The sequence below is a fragment of the Neodiprion virginianus genome, chromosome 2 (assembly GCF_021901495.1).
Source record: "Neodiprion virginianus isolate iyNeoVirg1 chromosome 2, iyNeoVirg1.1, whole genome shotgun sequence".
Taxonomy (NCBI): domain Eukaryota; kingdom Metazoa; phylum Arthropoda; class Insecta; order Hymenoptera; family Diprionidae; genus Neodiprion; species Neodiprion virginianus.
Window position 1 is genome coordinate 6,111,483 of NC_060878.1, and position 17,379 is coordinate 6,128,861.

General features: G+C 35.7%; 1 protein-coding gene across 8 annotated transcripts in view; it reads left to right on the plus strand.

The window, feature by feature from the left end:
* The first annotated feature begins 3 nt into the window (after window positions 1-3).
* The window catches only part of LOC124296884 (protein furry), a 106,848-nt gene continuing 89,472 nt past the window's right edge, over window positions 4-17,379 (plus strand). For 2 of the 8 annotated variants that reach the window (XM_046747265.1, XM_046747271.1), the window contains exons 1-23: window positions 21-246; window positions 832-905; window positions 1,004-1,045; window positions 2,035-2,211; window positions 2,409-2,596; window positions 2,731-2,930; window positions 3,014-3,223; window positions 3,313-3,520; window positions 3,601-3,738; window positions 3,822-4,056; window positions 4,172-4,575; window positions 4,677-5,049; window positions 5,190-5,392; window positions 5,471-5,606; window positions 5,685-5,855; window positions 5,953-6,142; window positions 6,281-6,457; window positions 7,723-7,869; window positions 9,185-9,355; window positions 9,429-9,578; window positions 9,988-10,157; window positions 10,259-10,530; window positions 10,940-11,094. In XM_046747265.1, coding sequence (XP_046603221.1) covers window positions 863-905; window positions 1,004-1,045; window positions 2,035-2,211; window positions 2,409-2,596; window positions 2,731-2,930; window positions 3,014-3,223; window positions 3,313-3,520; window positions 3,601-3,738; window positions 3,822-4,056; window positions 4,172-4,575; window positions 4,677-5,049; window positions 5,190-5,392; window positions 5,471-5,606; window positions 5,685-5,855; window positions 5,953-6,142; window positions 6,281-6,457; window positions 7,723-7,869; window positions 9,185-9,355; window positions 9,429-9,578; window positions 9,988-10,157; window positions 10,259-10,530; window positions 10,940-11,094 — 4,160 coding nt within the window. In that variant the 5' untranslated portion in view covers window positions 21-246; window positions 832-862. Of the gene's footprint in view, window positions 247-279; window positions 496-831; window positions 906-1,003; window positions 1,046-1,536; window positions 1,821-2,034; window positions 2,212-2,408; window positions 2,597-2,730; window positions 2,931-3,013; window positions 3,224-3,312; window positions 3,521-3,600; window positions 3,739-3,821; window positions 4,057-4,171; window positions 4,576-4,676; window positions 5,050-5,189; window positions 5,393-5,470; window positions 5,607-5,684; window positions 5,856-5,952; window positions 6,143-6,280; window positions 6,458-7,722; window positions 7,870-9,184; window positions 9,356-9,428; window positions 9,579-9,987; window positions 10,158-10,258; window positions 10,531-10,939; window positions 11,095-17,379 lie in introns of those variants that run through there. The other 6 variants (XM_046747275.1, XM_046747274.1, XM_046747267.1 and 3 more) reach the window with 6 other exon arrangements.

Consider the following 17,379-nt stretch of genomic DNA (forward strand, 5'->3'; position numbering starts at 1 on the left):
ACAGATGTACAATATTTGATCGTGAATAATTATTAATCATTCGAATTGGCGGTAACCAGCGTCTTGAAGTTTCAACGAACGCTCGAATTATTCCTATTGTTCCGGACAAGGGGGCATCCAAATGAGGAAACCGTGGAATTGAACCGAGTGGGAGCAACTCTGGGGCTCTGTCAAAAATCAAACGTCAAAACCGTGAAAAATATACGACAAGTAATTACTTTGCAAACGAATGATTGTTGTGGCAAGGTAAGTAGCGGTGTTTTCAATCCTCGCAAAATTTTCGTCGTTCTCACTGGCTAGTGGCACAACTTTTAGTTCTTGAGTTTCCGCACCTAACCCGGAATTGCCCTGTTGACACGTGAGGTTATGTCGGTGATCAGATATCTCGTTTACAACGCAGTAATTCGATTATGTTTATAATTTTAAACTTGTCAGGCGTCATGAGTCACCACTTGAGACTTTTGTAACTCTGTCATCGTAGGTATGCACGTCAAAGTACGACACATAAATTTATCATTCTTACATCTCTGTGTCAATCATTATTCTGTTTTTTTTGCTATAAACTCGTATTATTTAGGATCGGTAGACTCTTAATCGTAAATAATGAACGATGATAGCGTTAGCAAATATTTCTTTTACTCTAAAACTGCACAAATTTATTGCCTTATTTATCTGGAAATTAAACGTAGATATGCGAATTTGCAACAGCGCTAATTGACTCCTGGCATTAAGAATTTCGTTTATGAAATATTAGATTATTTGCACAGTAATTTAGAATACACAAAAATCTTCACTATATCGTATGATTAAATGGGAAATAATATTTTACAGCTATGGTCTGAAGTAACGACTCAGAGTGAAGATGTTGCCTGAAAGAGAGGCGAACATTGAAGACATGACAGAAGGTTTGATAAAGTGATCACATATTAAAAAATAGGTCTTTGTCAAGCATGACAAAGTTAATGTATCAGAAACCCGTTATTATTGTGTGTTTATTTTACAGGGGGAGAAAATCAACCGACTACCGGCGAAGAGATACAAACCGGTAAATGACAACAATCGCTAATAAAAATTATGCGATCTATGAATAAATTGCATGTTCCATCAAGAAAGTGATGATGATAATGTTATTCAATGCCTGTCTATTCTGTCAGGCACATTTTTCTCGCACTAGTATTCGTTAAGTATTCTATACGTAATACAAAAATAGTTTTTTTTTACTGTGTCCGTTTTCTTCGATCGGTTCACCCGAATTTTTCAGACATTATTATGCATGCGTGACTTCACTTAGTTCCAGTGGTGTTCTGCTTTCGAAGTATCTATTTCTCCATCCGTCTCTGGACACAGTAATTCAAGAACGAATTTTTACTATATTTGGTAATGCATAAACAGTGCTCTATTTCGTATTTGTTCGCTTACGCATTGTATAACTCTTTTTTTCCCCTCCGATTCGTAAATTACGATTTTAATTCGTACGAATATTTATCATTGCAACACATATTTTATTGTTCCACCAAAAGCTCAGATGGATATCCGCACACTGTCCTATCTCTACTGTACTGTGTCAGGCTTTACATTTGGTGTAATCAAGTTAAGGAATTATGTGGGCATCTATTACGATACGAAGCAGGGCTTCAAATCTGGTTTGGTTTCATCATTTTCCCTTTAGTGTGCCACCCTTGTTATTCTTATTTACGAACTTGACCTACCTACCCACTAAACATCTCTATAAACATTATTTTTTCTCAATCGCTTAATCAGACAATCAAAAACTTTTGTGAGAAGTTTTTACTTCAAGAATTTCAAGACTATATAATCAGGTTTCAAATTAACTCACAGTCAAAGAATACAAAATATATACATACATATATATATGAATAAATTGCATATATGCATATATTTTACATAATTGTAATTTACATCCTTTCCATTATTCAAAATCAAAAGTTTCATCATCATCGCTTTTATTGTTGAAAATGTGAAATCTAGCAAGTAGCGCAAATTAAAGTGGTTTGTTTTTGGTGGATTTTGCAGAGGCGGTAGAACCAGTGACAATAACAAGTGGAACTCTACAGGAAGGTTTGACCGAAATTACACCTCAGATAATTCGAGGCTTGAATCAGGATGTGCTCACAATTCACGGATCTACACAAGGAGAGAGTAGCGATGCTGCTAGTATACACACAGCGAGTACTTCGGTTTCTGGGAACGGTAAGTACTATTTGTATAAATGTCACAGTAAATTATCAAACGTCATTTCTACAATGTGTTTTATTTATTTAAGTCATTGTAAAAGTAGCTATTTTTACCAGATGGACATTGTTAAAAATAAGTTATCGGGCGTTTGAATTAGAAGTATACATGCATCGATTCATATACTTATTCCATTGTTGAAATTTCTTTCACAGAATCAACTTCTAGCAGAGTAAGCGCAGTTACGGTAGTGCTACCTTGGGGTGCTCAGAAAGAAACAGTAAGACCGCAGCAGATTGGAGACATGGACATGAGGCCAGGGGAATATGTGATGAGAATGCTATTTGCAGATTTTACTATGCAAGCTGAAAAAAAGATGGAAGCAGTAATGACTGAACCACAGGTGAGTATTCTTTGAAATTATTGATGGCGTGATATGAATTCACCTTAAAAAAGAGTTCTGTTCTGTATTTTATGACCGAAACGCATAGTTACAAAAACAAATTCACGTATGTAAAATGTTTAATTTTTAATCAGGAGAAATCGCTTTCAAAAGTATTACAAAGAGGAGAAGACGCGCAATTTGATCAACTCCTCTCTGCGTTTGGTTCAGTTGCTGAGCATTGCCTTCCATCGATATTGCGTGCGCTTTTCAACTGGTACGACCGTCAATTGGTCGATCATGGAACAGAGCAGAAGAAACCTGCAGCTGGAAAAGAAGATCAAAGAGGAAAAAGGTACGGTTAATAATGACTGCCTTAGAAATGGAGTAATGTGAGTTTATCTGAATTTCCGAAATATAAATTTATAACTTTTACAGCATAATGTATACAATAGTATCAGGAAGTGTGGAGACGGTCGAAAGAAGCGAGCCTGAGTTGCTGCAAGAACGTAGAGATCTGGCGGTGGAATTTATATTCTGTTTGATGCTCATTGAAGTTCTTCGTCAGCTTCCTTTTCATCCAGGACACGAGGATCTTGTATCCCATATCGAAAACATAGCTTTTAAGCATTTCAAGTACAGAGAGGGGTGAGCAATACAGATATTTGTTCTTAAGTCAAAGAATGCCAATTTTCTTATTAGAATTTGTAACTAATCACGCTTCTCGTATTCTTCAGGATACAAAATGAACGCAATGCTGCCAACATTCATATAATTGCTGATCTGTACGCCGAGGTGATAGGAGTTCTTGCTCAGTCTCGATTTATGTCTGTTAGAAAGCGTTTCATGCTAGAACTAAAAGAACTACGTGCTAAAGAACCTGGAACACATACAACACAAAGTATAATCTCTTTGCTTATGGGCATGAAATTCTTCCGAGTCAAAGTAAGAATTGTTCCACTGTAATTTAATACGAGATTTTTACCTTGACGTGGATCCTATCAATTGTTGACCCTGGTTTTCAGATGGTTCCAATCGAAGAGTTTGAAGCATCATTTCAATTCATGCAAGAGTGTGCTCAATACTTTTTGGAAGTAAAAGATAAGGATGTGAAACATGCTCTTGCCGGTCTGTTTGTTGAAATCCTCGTTCCAGTTGCTGCTGTATGTTTTAATTGAGAGAATTAATAATAATTTCAAGTATTCCTTGAACTATGTGTAGAAAGATTTTGATTTTTCCTTTCCAGGCTGTCAAAAACGAGGTAAACGTACCATGCTTGAAAAATTTTGTTGAAATGTTATATTCCACTACATTGGACATGTGTACAAAGTCCAAGCATCGATTGGCGCTTTTCCCCCTCGTCACATGCCTACTCTGCGTTAGTCAGAAAACATTTTTTCTACAAAATTGGCATTATTTCCTTGCCATGTGCCTGTCGCATCTGAAGAACCGAGATCCAAAAATGTGTCGAGTTGCACTAGGTGAGTTTATCATGCAGAAATCTGTAAAATGTAAATAATTTATGAATTCGATTACATTATTTTTGGAAACTGACCCAATGTCAAAAAACTATACTCAAAATTTATAACTTTACAGAGGCTCTATACCGATTACTGTGGGTGTACATGATCCGCATAAAATGCGAGAGCAACTCAGCCACTCAAAGCAGGCTTCAGAGTATAGTTCATTCGTTATTTCCGAAAGGATCGAAGGCAGTGGTACCTCGTGACACGCCGTTGAACATATTCGTTAAAATCATCCAATTCATTGCTCAAGAGAGGCTGGACTTTGCAATGAGAGAAATAGTTTTTGATTTGCTGTCGGTTGGCCGTCCGATAAAAATTATTCTCACCCCTGAACGAATGAGTATTGGTTTGAGAGCCTTTCTTGTCGTCGCTGACAGTCTACAGCAGAAGGAAGGCGAACCACCGATGCCACGTACCATGGGAGTACTACCAAGCGGCAACACGATGAGAGTTAAAAAGACATTCCTGAACAAGGTAATACACCTGCTTTCACTGCATCAATAAATTCTATCCTAAATTCAAAATTTATACCTTTTATACATTTAATCACGCAAGTTGAAATATTATTCCGACAGATGCTGACCGAAGACACAGCGAGGAGTATAGGTATGTCGTCATATTTTCCATACGTACGACGTGTCTTTGTAGACATTTTACGAGCCTTGGATGTACATTACGGAAGACCGCTTATGATGACCAGTACTCAGAATGTTAACAAAGAGCCTGACGAGATGATAACTGGCGAAAGAAAGCCCCGGATTGATTTGTTTCGAACCTGTGTCGCTGCCGTACCTCGACTTATTCCCGATGGTATGACCGGTGCAGAATTAGTCGACTTACTCAGCAGACTAACTGTACACATGGATGAAGAACTTCGCGGTTTGGCTTATCAGAGTCTCCAAACTTTGGTACTTGATTTTTCTGATTGGCGACAAGACGTCATTCTTGGTAAGATAATTTTCAAATTTTCGTATTATGTTTTCAAACGTCGTTTACGATATAGAACAGACTGACAAATTTATGTTTTTGCTAACTCATTTCCTAATTCATCAAGCTATTCGTTTCATCGCAAATTTGTAACTTTTCAGGATTTACTCAGTTTCTTGCTAGAGATGTGCAAGATACGTTTCCTCAGTTAGTTGACAATGGGTTGAGGATGCTGCTGCAACTGCTGACTAGCTGGAAAAATGCTCTGATAAGTCCGAGTGTGAGGTCCAAGGATCAGCAGGCGGAAACAATGAGAACATCTACTCGCGGCGAAGTTCAGACTAAGAAAAGTGAATCTTTGCAGGTTTGTTGTCAATTATTACGAAATTATTCTATTGGAGAATCGTTTGAGTGACGAAAAAATAATTTTTCATCATTTCAGAAAATTGAATCTGGCCCCAGTGTCTTTCATTTGGTCGAAGGTTTCGCTTTGGTCATGTTGTGCAATTGCAGACTTTGTCCCCGTCGATTGGCTGTACATATACTACGTGAGGTCAAACTTCTCCTCAAGACCTTAGGTATGGCCTCTAACTTTATCGAATAGTTTTAGTAACGAGATACGGTTGTTCTGAATTTCTCGTTTCTTTGGATTTTAGGTGGAGTTGACGACGATCAGCCAGTAATAGATGTAATAGATGCTTGTTGTCCTACGGTATTAGAAAAATGTTATCATATGTTACCTCCGGGTGAAAAAGCTGCGGCAACGTCCACCTCAAATGTGGATCTACAGTGGATCGCGGACAGAAGTACATGCGTATGGACTGCTGGTAAATTTGTGACCACTCTAATCTGTGTTCAAGATTCTCTTTAATCCCCTGTTGTTTTTCATTTACCAAATTACGTGTTGTATGTCATATGTTTTAGGATTCCACGATGAGAATAGTACAAAAAGCTCTTCAACGTTGAATCTTAACGGCGCCGATCCATGGAGTAGCTGTTTGTTTGCGTTTCTGGAGAGGGATAGAGTTCTCACTTTGTGTCCTAATGCAGTAGCGCATTCCTGGCCGATTGTGTTCACTAGAATCAATTCGCTATTCACAGTTGTTGATCCGACGTAAGTTTACCTGTAGACATTGTTCGTTACGATTTTCTGCAACGTAAATAGAATAGTCGATGCAAAGTTTCAATTACTTGTATAAACTATTTTTTTATTTTTGTGCTTTTGTTGACGATTTATTCCTTTTTATTTTAGACCAGTCAATGACAATAGAGCTTCGTTACTGCGAAGTTCAACCGCTGTAAAAAAACCTGTCAATGAGAGGGATGTCTACATGCACGTGTGGAAAAATTATCTCACATTTGGATACAGGGTTGTACCGCCGATACCAAGTCCGATCGTTCGTTGTGCCAGTCCTGACTTGAGCCTGAGGTGAAAGATTTGAATTTTTGAAGATAGATTTATATTCCTTTATCAACGTACATAGCGGTATACAGTATTAATCCAACAATTAGAATTGAAATTTAGCTATTGTTTAGTTTGAATTTTTACACGTTAATGGAGAAGTCAGTACGAATTTAAAAAAATTTACGGAATAAGTAGTAACTATCATGTTTAGTGATTTTCAAAATTTTTAAACATAAACGCGAAGCCGAGGTGTATGCATGACTATTTTAACAGTCATAGAAAAAGAATTTCCCAATGACTTGGAGTATAGTTTTGATAAATTATCGGATTTATTACGTACAAATAAGAAGAGGAGAATCTTACGCTAACTTATTTGACGTAGAAATTACTCCAAAAATTACTAACCTACACAATATGCTTCCGTCAAAACTCGTTATATGCAATTGAACAGGTATTGAGTGGACGTAAATTAGTAATATATATGGTTGTTATTGGTGTTGGGTCATGTCTGCTTATGTCTGTGGTGTTATCGAAGCCTATTTATTTACACCCTGTCATGTTCGATATCATCGAACATATCATATGTCCGATGCAAATGGCATTCTGTTATTTCCACTTACTTATCAATAGCACAGAGTTCACGTCGAGCAAGTAGAATTTTTAAATCACACCATGCCCAAATTCCACTGTTCCAATTCTTAAATCTGAGTGTGTCGATCAGAGTCCTGAAATTAATCTGCAGGGTAAATTTTGTCTATTCAGTCGGTCTTAATCGCCATCAATTCCTGGTACTCACTCGTTTACAAACAAAAAAAAAGAAATCAAAAATAAAATAAAAATATACAATTATTAGCTTTAAAGTGAAGATACGAGCATTACGGGTGTTGTTAATTACTCCAGCAATTGATCTGTTTTTTGTCTATACGTATAAAGCATACAGGTTTTTCAAAATTTTTCCGTTACAGGAAATTTGATCACATTCTAATGCCACGAATATTGTGTTATAAAATCTTAAAAAATTAGAAAATCTGTATCTTTCTGACTTTTACCCTGTAAGGTCAATTTTAGAATTTAAAACTGATTTGTAGGAGAGATATTAGCTTATTCATTTCATAGTAAATTAATGCAGAATCTGTAACCAGAGAGCCAATCAGTGTCGCTGTCTTGTCATCCGCTTATGGCTTTCCCATATTGTGTGTCTCTTGTTGGTTGATTGGGTAGAGTAGTCTTCAAAGAGTAATTGATCTCTGATATAAGGAGAATTGGTGGTACTATATTGCATACTCTAGTGGTCAACAAACGGTGGAGTTTGGTGTTTTATGCATGAGTAAGGAGTTGAGTCAGAGCCTGGAGAACCTCGGCGGGGCGCAGACCCTGCCGGGCCGTTTCTCTGTTTCCTCCATATCCGGCATCTACACGAGGCATAAGCGGACCAGGTGAGCCATTAACTGTTGCGACCCTCCTCGCTGCAAATTCACCATTGGAATAACATTTCTTGATTGGTAGCAATTCTTCAAACATATCGGCAATCATGACTTGCGCTTAATTTGGTTTCGTAGATTAGATTTCAAAAATCTACATTTTTTTGCCGATATTCTATCGAATAGTTTTAACATTCTCATCTATTGACTTTATTTACGTTATTAATTTTAGTTCCTAATTCTTGATATCAATCAATAAAGTTTACTTCCATGATTGAATGTGTAGATTACATATATCAATTAAATAGTACGTAGCTAGCTAGTTAGCGGTGCGGAAGTTATAATTAACAAATAGGGAATAATATCGGGACTTCTTTTTTACTTAATTTTTAATAAAGTCTCAGCGACGCTGTGTTCGAGATTACACTGTCAAATCGATTTTTTCATTCAAGATTATGGTGTTATTAATGATATTAGCTGTTTAGTTCCGTATGCAGCGGATTAGTCAGCTTTCAGATCATTCGTAATCCTGCAATATGGTTGACCTAAAGAGTTAGATTTTTGTGTTACAGCACAGTTTGTCGAATAAATTTGAACCTCTATCGTTACAAATCAAAGTTGGATAAAATAATTCGTTTTCGTAAATACAGAACGTCGTTTATTTATTAGACCAATGAAGCACTGCTTGGAAAACAGATGACTTTACAAAGAATTAGAAAAAAGTTTTGTTCCAGAGTTTGAAAAATTGCTTGTGTATATTGCAAAGTACACTGCAAGTGAATATTTAAAATTCATTTGCAATTTTCATTACGTTTGAAAGTTTTTACCAGCTTGTGAACATTTTGAAAAAGTTAATAAAAAGATCAATTTTCAAGTCGAGTGTTTTTCTAGATAAATCTGTAGCACTTTTGGTATATACCTGGATTTTTATAGAAATTGTTTCTATCTAAAGTTTCAATCGACAAAGTCATATATACATATATACGAAAGAAAAAACACCGTACTGTAAGAGAATCCCGCTATAGCATAAAAATCGGACATTTCAAAAGTTGATAACTTTCTAGACAAAAAAGATATTTCAGATCTGACCAATTCGCCTTGAGTAAAACAATTCACGTACAATCCAAGAAACTTTAGCCTCAGAAATATAATTATCTAGAGTAAGAAAGTTTTGAATTGATTAGCATGATTTTGTATGGCATGCCTAGCTGAACAGTTTCTGTTTACTACCTGTGAAAATCTTTTTGTTGCATCTGCTTGATGAAATGATGCGTCGGAATTGGGTGCTGAGTTTTATTCAGTCGAATACATCAAAATTTTATTCTCGCAGCTCATCGCCGGACAGTCTATCTGCGGAACGAGGCGACAACAAGTCTCCAGGAGCAAACGCCAGTCCAGCAGCGCTCTATAAACTTACCGTACCCCTGCTTCGAGTCGAAGCAGTGGATGTCAGAGATGCGGCTGTTCATGCTATAGGAAAAGTCAATCCCGATGCTCTCAAGTACGTCAAAGAAACTTCAAAGATCACTGCGCGTTTTGCAAAATTCTCGTCATTTCTAACTGTCAATTTTCAGGGATTTGATGGAGGAACTTGTACCGTACATTCGCGAGGCTGTTGATAGAAAACAGGAAAATATGAGAAGAAGACGCCGACGAGACGCGTTGCGATTGCAGCTGGTTCGAGTATTGGAACTCATCGCTGAGTACGGGACTTTTGGAATCTGGTTGGTTAAATACGCTGATGTTATGAATTGACGGAAACAAGTATTTTTCACCGTCAGATATTAAATTAGGCAATTATTATAGATTTTCGAAAGCTGAGTTCGAATTTCCCTTCAAAAAGTTTCTAAGTAGGTCAGTTTTGTTTGCAAATTTAGCTTGAAATTACGAAAATATACTTTACGGAATTTTTTTTTCATCGGCTATCTCCTGAAATACGCTGAACAGTGATTTCTTTTTGTGATTTTAAGTAGAGTTTACGGTAAAAGTAGACTTGCCGCAGACTTTTTACACCGAAATTTAAAATTCTGCATTACGAAATATATACAAAAACATCTCGTTCAATTTCTGTCAATGTCTCATGTGACATTTTTCATTCCGTATTTGAATCCTGTTGGTTTTGGTATGTTTTAGTCCTTCGGTGCTGGATCGTGAGACGCAATCTCTGCATCCAACATTTGTGGAATACATGGATGGCGCCCGTGTTTATTTGGAACTTGAGACAGACAAAGAAGCTCCCGCAGTCAGAGATATAAAGCTGCACTTTTGCAACTTTATCAGGAAAATGATCAAGAGCTTTTCACGTGAGTACCTCATCGATGAAACCATATAAAATTAGCAACAAACATCATAATACAAAAAGTCCAGAGTGAACTTGATCATTACCATACCTTTCAATTTTCAGTCGAAACCTGTCACACACTCTTGAAGAGAGATCTTCGCAGCAATCTTTTCACATTGTTTGCAAGTTGGGCCGGACCATACGGTCGTCCATTAACCAGTAATTCGTCGACTCACGAAGAAGAGAAATTCTGTTCCGAGCTTCAACTTTCAGCCCTGCAAGCAATGAGCGGTTTACTCTGTTGCGGACCTTGCTTTAATCCTCAAAGTCTGTCAGAGGAAGGCGCCATTCTTTATCAATGGCTCGATTTGCTTTTGGCCAGTAAAGATGAAAAGGTAAATACTTATGGATCGCCGAGTTAGGCTCTTATCAAAGATTTACAGCCAAATTGGACAATATTTAAACTCTCAGAGCGTGCGTTGTTAGGATTTTTGGAATCGTGGCTTACCGGTTACTTACAACTATCTTCGCATCATAGTTTCCCTGTAATATGGAAAAAGCTCTCACTAACTCGTTTTATTATTTTGCTGTTATTCGATCGATTCGACGACTAAATATTGTTGGATAAAACCAAGATTGGTTATTTGAGTTTTCGAAGTTCTGAGCAAAATGTTGTTATACTCTCGTAGAACAACTAATTGAAAGTCGTTTGTCACACTGAGCGAAAAAATATTGTCCTTTCATATTGCGATCAAATAATAGCTTCCTCACAGTAAATCGGTTCGATACTGTTCCTATCTACAGATTTACGCGCTGGCACGTGAAACAGTGGTTTTATTGCTGGAGGGTAATCCTGATATCGGAGCTCTACTAGATTGGGTCGTAGATCGATGTTACACCGGTGCTCCTCAGGTGGCGGACGGCTGTTTTCTCGCTTTGGCCACAATCTTCAGCGCAAGGTAAGAGTTTTACTCCCAAGATCAGAAAACATCCTCAACTTTTATCGTTATTCCTTTCTTTACCCGTCGTTTATATCCACACGTTTCGCATTTGGAAAAATGATCTCTCAACGTCAAAGAAGCCCTGTTAAAAATCTTTTCAAATTCTTTGAATAATAATTCGTCAAAGGAGCTGAACTACCTTGTCGATCCGAAGACTGATAAATTAATGTTATATTTCGTCTGCTTGTAAATATTTCTTTGACGTTATTCAGAGCCGTTTTTGATGGCATCAAGAATTCCTGGTAAAAATTTTGTATACCGAGTCGTTTCAGTGTATATAATATACCAGAAAAATGCTGATCATATTCTTACGTCTGGCATCAGGGGCAGTTAAATTGAGCAAACTTTGCAGGAATTTTCTTGAGTATGTATCAGCGGTTTTTATTGCCACTTTGGCATTTATACGTATGCACATATAACGTATATGTGTGTTTTCGTAATCGTATGTTCGAAAAATAAGCTTTCCGTTCGACCTTCTTGTACACAATTCGCGACGAGTTGAAAACACCGGACATGCATAGAAAATTGTCGGGAATCTTTCGAAAGGTATTAAATTCCTGGCATCGAACTCTTCCGATCGGAATTTTACTTTAGAAATTGAGTCGAGGGTCGATGATTGAACTTGTTGAAGGGGCTGTCAAGTCTACGAGTAAATTGATTTGAAAGTAATTAAAAAAAAAAAAAAGAAAGTGCATTTGCATGTAATTTAACAGGTCCAATGATATTTAAAGAAATTATCGCCTTCACCGTCAGGCGACAATCAATTTTCATGTTTCCTTTTCAAGTTTGCGCTGATCGTACAATAACGGCTGTTAAATTTTCTCACGCATACCGTGAAATGCAATATTATGGTCAGTTGGATACTTGGGGTTGCTGCAAATCGCCAGTGACTTATATACACGCGCACATTGACGATTTGTAGCCATCCCAAGAATCCAATATTTATATATATATATGTATGGGGCATTCCAGATCAAATCAATAACTCGTGTACTTCGCCTGCTTCGACTTTGATCATCTTTTACTAAAATGTTCTTACCGATCCAAAAGGTTCTCGGGATTTTTTTCAGATTCTCTTTACCCACTGGTGATATTTATAAAAATATCGCAATAACAATTCCAAAAACGCCATTGTTTAAAGATCTGAAAAAATTCACACCGATTCTATTATGTAAAATGTGATTATTTACTATTATATTTCGCAAGTTTTTAGGTTTTCCATATCGGAATATACACATATTTTTTTTCTTTTATTTATTTATTTTTTTTTCTTACGTCTCGTTCTAAATACATCGCAGAATCGCATTATTTTTGTGATTCCGTGATCTTCTTTTAGATCGGGGAATAGGAAGAAAAAAGAAAAAAAAAAAAAAAACAAGAAAGAAAAACGAAACAAGAAACAAACTTCAATTCCGATATGGAAAAACTAAAAACTTGCGAAATATAATAGTAAATAATCACATTTTACATAATAGAATCGGTGTGAATTTTTTCAGATTTACAAAAATGGCGTGTTCGGAATTGGTTTTTCGATTTACTTTCTTTCTAATTTCACCGATGGCTGAAAAAATCTGAAAAAAATTCGGTGATCCCTTTGGGTCCGTAAGAAGATCGTATTAAAAAATGATTGAAATCGAAGAAGGTGAGGCAATTTGACCTGGAACGCACCATATATTTATATATATACATAAGTATATAAATGATATGTACACGCACATCATTTAGGTACGTATGTACCGGCATTACGAGAATGTTACGACCCTGATATCCGTGTATCTGATATACGTATAGCTGCCCATATAAATACTCATTCTACACGTACAGAGGATTTCTATCTCGACAGTTTATTACGGCAGTTTGAGTAGAAAATTTTCTTTCCAAATACCTGAAAATAAACGTCAGAAAACGCTGGTACAGTGTATTTGCGATTTTCTTTTATAAATTGTCATTTTGGTGAAAAATAAAAAAAAAAAAAACAACAAATCATCCAAGAATTCAACAACTCTATGCAATTCGCATAATTTTCCCGATTTATCAGCGTACGTAGATTATTTGTAAACATTATTCTCATTTCCTTTTATTTTTATCCTTTCTTTTCCTTTTTTTTTCTCATCAAATCGTTGAATCGTTCTCAAAATAATATATTATGAATTTTAATTACAAGTTTATTTAATTGAAAATTAAATTTTCTTTATTTGTATTTCGAAAGTTTTTTTTTTTTTTTTTTTTTCTAATCATATTTTTCTCACTCTAGAGGAGGAATTAAATTAATTCTTTTCCGACAAAAGACATTTCTTTTACGAACTTAGATTTAAATTAAAGCAGGCTTATACGCGTATCTGGAAAAATTGATTACAATTCTTACTTTATGAAAATTAGAACAAAGAAACGAATAATATTTCATCTCGTATAGTTCTGTTGGACAAGTGCATTTTACGTAAATTATGTTGATTTAACAGCGATTATGTACCTCCGGTTTAACGGAGCTTACCCGAAGTTACATGTTCGTCATATTCTGCAGTCCGATTATCGACCGCTTCGTGAATTACTAATTGAATCTGCGCAAATTTCGCTTATATTATATTCGGCATAATTATTTCTCCCCGTATTCCGTTGCCGGGTTGCTTTTGTGTATTGTAATCCTCTGTAGATAGAAATCTGGTATAATTGACAACAAAATGGGGCAATTTGGATCTCCGTGGCTCGGTCTCTGATAAACAGGGTAAAATTCTCGTATCCACAAATTATATAACTTGTACGATTACGAACGTTCCCTGCAAAGTGTTCACGGATATTCAAAGTCGTTCAGGCTTTACGGAGAAAAAAAAAAAAAAAAAAAAATTTGCGGCGTGAAAAACAATGGAAAAGGATGAAAAAAAAAACTATCGTTGAAAATCGACTTGAAAATCGTTGATTAATCCGCGAATCACAAATGATGATGAAAAAATTCTATTCGGGAAAATGTTTCGGAAGGAAAACGCGTGAAGAAATAAATCACGGGGACGTGAAATTGGAAGTTAATCAAGTTGGATCCTTTTTTTTTTTTCAATAGTTTCATGCGATCCTAAAATAAAACTGTAACTACGATCCTGCTTTTAGCAATATTCGAAAAATCATATTGTTTTACGTACATATGAAAATGGTTGGAAGTGATTCTCTGCGCTTCAAAACTTGGAGATCGAGTGAAAACCCAAGATTAGAATATCTTTATGGTTAAACTACGTGTTCAAGATCGATCGATCGCTCTGCTTTTTTTTTTTTTTTTTTTTTTCATCATCAACACTGGGTGTTTTTCCCAATTCGTTACTGCTTATTTTCACACGTGCTCCGGATGTTTTTTCTCTTTCGACACAAACACGTATAAGAATCGCATTAATCAGGATCGCCAGGATCGGTGAAAATCTGGAAGACCCGGAAAAGTCAGTGCGAGTGGTTCGGATGTCCTGCTGTGATTGACGAATCACGTTACAACATGTATCCGACGAAATAGAAACACGAGTCGCAAAAATTAAAGATAAATTTAACGTTTAAAACCATATCCAACAATGATATTTCCGTAAATGATAAACACGTGTGTACACAAATTGAAGAAAGTTTAAATACTACGTGATATAATTTAATCTCAGATATTTATAACTAGAATTTTCTTTAATTTCAAAAATTCAAAGTTTTCATTTGCCAATTGAAGTGGAGAATTAAAAAAGGTTCCAAGTGCATTTTTTTGTCAAAACTGATCAGAAAAAAAAAAAGAAAAAAAAACAACACCGACAGCCGTTTTTATCTTTCCTTTTCAATTAGTCATAGACGTGTGTAAGAAGAGCGGGAAAATAATCTATATCTGATTGTCGACGCGATAGAAACGCGCAATAGAAAAAAAAAAGGTCAATTTCTTTCGACAGAATTAACCGTAGCCCAGCTATTATCGCATTTCGCAAGCTTCGACCCGAGGACTGAATCAAATTATCAGAGTTAGACGATCTTGAGCCTTTGCAGATTCGCGTCGGCTGTACATTTTCATTATCTACTTTTTCGTTTTTTTTCCATCCTTTTTCTTTTTTTTCCCCTCTCCTTCACGTCGCGAGACTGGAAAACTTTCACCGGGCGTGATATCGCAACCGTTAATCAGATTCTACGACCTAGGTGAAAGATTGTAACGTTACGTCAACTGTTTTATGCCAATTGAAAACGTCAAACAAAATTTCCTCGGAAAAGTTTTACGTATCCCTTTCGTAACGCGGCGCGAAAAATTAACAGATAATAGAAAAATCAGCAGAGATGGAAGATGAAAAAAACGATTGATATTTTCTTGGTCCGTTGGTCGTGTCTCCCTTTTTTTTTTTTTTTTTCATTTTTTCTTTTTTTTTTTCGTTTATCCTTCAAACAGTACGCGGCACTGAATAATCAAATAGCGATTTTATCGATAGGCTCCAAGGGATGGATGGATGGATGGATGGCCTGTTTTGTATTTCTTTGGTGTTTTCCAAATTTTTTTTTTTTTTTTTTTTTATATGCGCAGATCATAATTACAATAAGTTATACGCGCACGTTTATTAATTGAAATTCCACGAAATCGGTTGAATAAATTTTAAACAATATTCGACGTTTGTAATTGGCTGTAAAAAATTATCACATCGTACGTACAAAATATTTAGATTTTATCGATCGATCAAAATTAAAAATTTGAAAAAATTTGTAAAAGTGTAAACATTTTCAAGCTTGAACACGGAGTGGGACGATTTTCCCTTCTTACTCTTTTCAAGCTTTTTTCGTAAAAAAAAAAACCTTAAAAAAATTAGAAGCGGAAGTCATATTACAATGTATGGTTGCTGAAAAATTTTTATACGTCACATTGGATATTTGAAAATTTTGAAAAAAAAATTGCAGATGTTGAAACGGTTTAATTGTAAAACCCAGGTCGAATTTTCGTGGAATGCCCCATATACTCTTTGGATTTAGGACGATGAGATAAAGAAAAGATTTAGATTCAAATTTTTCGATCCAACAGTTTCAATGTAAAGTAGAGAAAAAAAAAAAAACAATTCCACTTTGTCTCAAAACCGTATGCCAAATAATTATTATCGTATTTACTTACCGCGGTATTAATTTTTTATATTTTCTTCAAGACCAAACACTTTGGTCTTCATCACGTAAAATACGCGCGATAGATTATAATGTTACAGCCGTACGTAATATGCGATAAAAGGTAGACAGCAAAGAAAAGCGAAAGAAGAAGGAGATGAAAAAAAAAAGGAAGAAAAGGGTTTCGAAAATTGCTCATCGTCTTTTCGTCGTGATGAGAATGTTCGAATCGCGTGCCGCGTGGTTCGATCAATGCTCTGCATACCGTAAATTACTTTGGCGTTTTAAGACAAACGGAAGTCTCAGGGGTTCTAGGTGTGTACGTAAACACGTTTATAAGTCAGATAAGAAAGGCGAAGTGAAATCTGATACGCGAATCGCTGAATCGTCTTTCGGCCGATGCTGTAAACATAATCAAGAGTCAATTTGCACATCCTGCTATTATTGGTAATTCAGTTTGTGAATGAATCGAGCCTCTCGAAAAAAAAAAAGAAGAAAGAAAGAAGAAAATAAAAATGTTGAAAGGTCTCTCTCTCTCTTTCTCTCTGTTGCAGATGCGTCCTTTTTATCTTGCCATTTGTTAAATTGTGGTTTCTTGTCGACAAAGTAATGGGGAAAAATTACACTTTTCAATTAAGATCACAAACATCTCGTGCCGTTTGTCATAAAAAAAAAAAAAAAAAAAATATCGTGTAATCTAATTCGCAAAAGCACACCTATTTACTACTCCGAGGTTTAACCTTTTTTTTTCTTCTCTTTGTTTTTTTTCCTCAAACGTAGCAGTAAATACTCAACGACATTAACGATCTAAAACACTACGCGGCTTGATATTTTCAAATGATTGCAAATCGGACATCTCGTCTTACGATTAAACGATTTCATTTTATCGTAAAAGAACAATAAATCGTCCTTTTCATAATGATCGATATAACGGAAATGAGTATAAGAGGGTGTAACAATATTGCTTCGTAATTCGCCGATTTCTTCTTATCAATTTTTTTCACAATATACTGATCAAATTATTAAGCTAAGCGTGATTGTTCCTTTTTTCATTGCGTGAAAAGGAATTTTTCACATTTGTATGGATAAATGTGTTCACATTTCTTTAAAATAAAAAAAAATAAAAATAAAAAAAAAAAAAATGGAACCGAAATATTAAGGTTA